General features: G+C 36.8%; 1 protein-coding gene across 1 annotated transcript; it reads left to right on the top strand.

Moving 5' to 3' along the window:
• The first annotated feature begins 338 nt into the window (after window positions 1–338).
• Window positions 339–5,209, top strand: LOC143435740 (olfactory receptor 6C2-like). The gene is made up of 2 exons (XM_076919193.1): window positions 339–566; window positions 4,130–5,209. Exon 2 carries the CDS (start codon window positions 4,157–4,159, stop codon window positions 5,090–5,092), a length of 936 nt encoding a protein of 311 aa, XP_076775308.1. The 5' UTR covers window positions 339–566; window positions 4,130–4,156; the 3' UTR covers window positions 5,093–5,209.

The following is a 5,209-nucleotide window of genomic DNA, read 5'->3' as shown; positions in this document are numbered from 1 at the left end:
TTCTCAGTTATAATTTTAAAATGAAAGTAAAGTAAGTCTGATGATCTTGTGTCCACTCCAGGAGTGGGAAACAAACGTAGGAAGTCAATGTGTTCTTTGGTCTTCAATACTATGTCAGCCTGCACTCCTTGCAATTGTTGCATCTTCCTTTCTCTGAGGACACTGTCCTTGCTGTTACTTTTTTTCCTTTTGGGGATTTCCGCCAAGTTCATTACACAGAAAATTCATTAGGGAATCTTAAAATTGGGTCACCAAGGTCTCTTGTGGCTATTTCACTTCAGCTTTGGCAAATAAAACAAACAATTACTCTATTAACATCCAAACCTTCTCACCAAGAGATGAGGACCAAAATATTTTTTTTTCAAAACCAGAGAAAGCTCTTAATGTCCAAAGAGAGAGAGAGAGAGAGAGAGAGAGAGAGAGAGAGAGAGAGAGAGAGGAGAGAAAGAACCCAATATTATGTTCAAACTTGGAGCATTTTAAAGTACGTTAAATCGATAAAGCTTGTCTAATACATCAAGTTAGGGGTGAGAATCTCAGCAACATAATCTTTGAAGCTTCCTAAGGTGAGTATAGGTACATGAGAACAAGCCAGAAATTCAAACCCAAGCCTTCACTGGGAAGATTTCCCCCAGTCCTGTGGAAGGAATCTGTTGCTAATATCCAGTGGAAGCTGTGATTGACTCTCCAAATCGTGAGTACAACTTCCTAGTTGTACTTACATTTCTTTATGAAAGATTAGGGGAAAACTGTTTTAGAGAAGCATACTTAATATATGCTTATCAATATCTTTCATGTATGTATGAAGTATTGCAAAAGAAGCTTAAATGGGAGTTGTTGCTTTTGTAGAAACCATAAATTCAGTAAACACTGTCAGCATAGTGTACGATGAGTGTTCTCTAGAGTGTTTCCTTGGTAATCTGACATGAGCGCACTCCCACTGTGAAAACAGGGTCACTTGAAAATCATTTCTAGATATGACTGGTTACCTAAAAGGTGATATACTGAAAGGCCACTCCAGTTAACACTTTTTTTTTTAATCTTCCAAATACATAGAGAGAAAATAGCATGTCTCAGTCCCAATAATACTTTTTTCAAACTTTGTCACTTATTATTTGATAGAAGAGGGGAGTCTCCAGGATTGGAAGCAAAGCTAGGTGTTTCAGAACAAGGGGTTCTATTCCAAGGGGCCAGAGCTAGGAGTCTACAGACTGAGTTAAATGCTGAAGAATAAGAGTGAGGACTTGGCAGGAGGCAAGTGGGCTACAGAGAGCCTCCAGAACCTCCAGAACCTCCAGAACCTCCAGACTTTGTCTACTTTCTCCCTGAAACCCTTGGGAATGTCATGGAACACCAGAATCCCTGGAACTCCCTTCCTCTGTGATAACCACTATAGATTTGTGGTTTTATTGGATACTAGATACCTGGGGTAGCTAACCTTGCTCCCAATTCTAAAGGAAGGAAAGTTGAAAGTTCTTTTGTTTTTGTTTTTGTTTTTGTTTTTGTTTTTTTGTCTGGTTGGTTTGTTGATTTAGGTTTGAGTGTTTTGCTTTTTGTTTTGTTCAGTTCTATTTTGTTTTGAGACAGGATCTTTCTATGTAGCCTTGGCTATTCTGGAACTCACTATATAAACCAGGTTGGCCTCAAACTCAGAGATTACCAGTATCTGCCTCCCAGGTATTGGGATTAAAAGCATGCATCACTATGCCCAGGTGGTTAAAAAAAATTTAAACAAAAAAAACTGTTCATATTACAATCTATTTGAGGCCTTTAGTGAATGTTCTTTCTACTCATTTATATAAACAAATCTCAGACCTTACACAGACTGGATCAGGATTAAAAATTTTTTACATTATAATATAATTGATTGCTGAGAGAATGAGCATAAGGTCCTTAAACATGAATTTGTCACTAGAAGAATGATTGGACAAGTATAAATGGCCACAGAAAGCAAAGGATATTATTAGATCACTTGTTTGGGGAATTATGATCATCTGGGCAGGTGTCAAACAGACATCAAATGTATTCATGAGATATTTGAAAGTAAATAGCATATAACAAGTTACATGCTCAACTGTAAAAGTTCTGTGTATGATACTTATATTTCTACATTATTCATATTATCTAATAATATTTTTCAGAAAGAAAATGTAGACCAGATATAGAGTGCTTTGTTATTTTATTTTACATTGTTTTTCTATAACAACCCAAATTTTTCAACTCCAAAACAAATTAATGTGATCAAATAAATGGCAAGTGTTATTCTTTCCAGTGGCTTTAAAATACATAAAAACAAAATAGCTGACTATACTTTAAAATTTTTTTCTAGCAGCCTGTAAGAGAAAACATTGAAGCATGTGCCTCCTCTGAGGAGACTATTTAACTGATGAATGTCATACAGAAAAGTCATTGTTTATATGTGTGGTGTGGTGTGTGTGTGTGTGTGTGTGTGTGTGTGTGTAGGCCAGATGACAATCTCAGGTGTCATTTCTGCCATCTATCCCTTGTATAAAATAGAGTACCTTCTCTAGAACTTGCCAACCTGGCCAGACAAGGTCCCAGTGATCTGTCTATCTCTACCTCCCAGCATGTACCACCACACCTAGATTGTTGTTGTTGTTCTTGTTCTTGTTGGGGGTTTTTTATTGTTTGGCCTTTTAGTGGTGGTTGTAGTGGTGGTTGGTTTTTGGAGACAGGGTTTCTCTGTGCAGTCCTGACCTTCCTGGAACTCATTCTGTAGACCAGACTGACCTCAAACTCAGAGATCCTCCTGCCTGAATACTGGGATTAAAGACCTGTGCTACCACCACCCAGCTAGAATTTTTTTGAACATGGATTCTTAAGATTGAACACAGACTCTGGTGCTTGCAAGTACTTTACCAACTAATCCATATCTCCAAACCCATTAACTTTTAAACCTGTGTTATAAAAGATCTTCTGGTTCTTAATTATAGATTTCAAAAGTCATATTGGTTATATAGATCAGAGAGTTATAAACATTAATTTTCTTACCAAAGAGATTGTTCCTAGCATTTCACTTCTGAAAATGAAATGATAAGATACAAGAAAACAATGAAAGAAATATCAACCATATGTTGATTCATGGGTCAACATGATTTCCAGAAATAAACAAAGCTTAGGCTAAAAACCAAGGAGATATTGTTACCCTTGGGTTGAAACCAATGACACTTAAAGAAAGATGTAGCAAAAAGAAGTGATTGGAGGATACGGTGCTTCCAACATATGCTTTCCATAAATTGATTACTGACTTAACACCTGGTATTGTGAGTTCAATGCCTAGCTTTATTATAGGGAACACATGAGAAGAAGAGAAGAAAACAGAGTCTATGAAATGAAATGTGTGTGTGTCGATGATGGTTGTATATAATCTGAATTTAAAGAGTGATCACTGCTAAATATTCATTGAAGGATTATTTCATATAGATTCTATTTTAAAGGACTAAGATGTAACCCAGGGATAAAATGCTTGCCTAGCATGCACAGGGCTCTGAGTCAATTCCCAATACTACAAACAAGTCACAAGTTAAATTTCACTTAAAATCATTAGACTTGCTGCATATAGCTACCACAAACCACACCAAGTATACACAAAATAAGCATATAAGATTTATACAGGGTGGGCTTGAAATTATAACTGGTGGCAGACATTGGAGAACCTCTATAGAAAGTCCAAATCATTTGTTATATAGCTGTGTTTTGTTAGGGACAAAGGTCCTAGCAAGATAAGCTTCTGCTGAATGTTAATTTCAACCTCAAAACAGGAAAAAATGCACAAAGGTAAATTAAATCTTAGCGCTAATGTTATCATCAATAAAAACACATTCAAAATTAGACAAAAAAATTAAAATACATTTAAATAATGGGGCGGGAATAATAGAAAATCTTAAATTATTACATTGCAACTATTAAATTGATCTGTAAAAAATATCGCTTCAAAAATTACAAAATTATGGAAGCTTATAAGCTCAGGAGAATAGAAGAAATATTAATTACCATGACAAAGAAGACATTTTATATGAACCAGTTGCTTGGATTTACTTCTCATGGCTAACAACTGTAGAACTGTAGTCTCCATATATTCTGATAGAGTACCTATTTTTTTTTCAAGAGACCAGATAAAGATCAGGAGTCAGCTATGAGGAACCATACAGTAACAACATTCATTCTCCTGGGACTAACAGAGGATCCACAAATTCAAAGCCTGCTTTTGATTTTTCTGCTTTTTACCTACTTGTTGAATATAACCGGCAACTTGGCAATTATCTTACTTACATTAGTAGATCCTCACCTGAAAACCCCAATGTACTTTTTTTTGCAAAACTTTTCCTTCTTAGAAATCTTGTTCACATCAGCTTGTATTCCTAGATACTTGTATAACCTAGCAACAGGTGACAAGACCATTACCTACAGTGCCTGTGCCAGTCAAGCATTTTTCACTGACCTTTTTGGAGTAACTGAATTTTTTCTCCTGGCCACCATGTCCTATGACCGCTATGTGGCCATCTGCAAACCGCTGCACTACACCACCATCATGAGCACTGCCTGCAGAAGACTCCTTCTTTGCTGTTGGATGGCTGGGGTAATCATTATACTGCCACCCTTTAGCCTGAGCCAAAATCTGCAATTCTGTGATTCTAACGTCATTGATAGCTTTCTTTGTGATGTGTCTCCCTTCCTGAAGATTTCCTGCTCAGACACATGGGTCATTGAGCAGATGGTTATAGGCTGTGCCGTGCTGACCTTCATAACAACCCTTTTTTGTGTGGTTCTCTCCTATGTGTACATAATCAAGACCATTCTAAGATTCCCTTCTGCCCAGCAGAGGAAAAAGGCCTTTTCTACCTGTTCTTCCCACATGATTGTGGTTTCCATCACCTATGGCAGCTGCATCTTCATCTATGTCAAACCTTCAGCAAAGGACTCAGTGGCTATCAACAAGGGGGTAATAGTACTAACTACCTCCATTGCTCCTATGTTAAACCCATTCATTTACACCTTGAGGAACAAGCAAGTCAAACAGGCCTTCAGTGATTCAATCAAAAAAATTGCCTTAGAATGCCGAAATGGATGATTCAAGATTTCATAAGATATTGATGGCCCAATCCTTCTCTAGCCATGAAAATACACCATCAGGTACAATGACTATATGCTACTACTAATAAAAAGTATACGCCAAATAAAAATTTTA

The sequence above is a fragment of the Arvicanthis niloticus genome, chromosome 22 (genome assembly GCF_011762505.2).
Source record: "Arvicanthis niloticus isolate mArvNil1 chromosome 22, mArvNil1.pat.X, whole genome shotgun sequence".
In the NCBI taxonomy this organism is placed as follows: Eukaryota; Metazoa; Chordata; class Mammalia; order Rodentia; family Muridae; genus Arvicanthis; species Arvicanthis niloticus.
The sequence above is the reverse complement of the archived record's forward strand: the minus strand, read 5'-3'. Positions and strand labels throughout refer to the sequence as shown.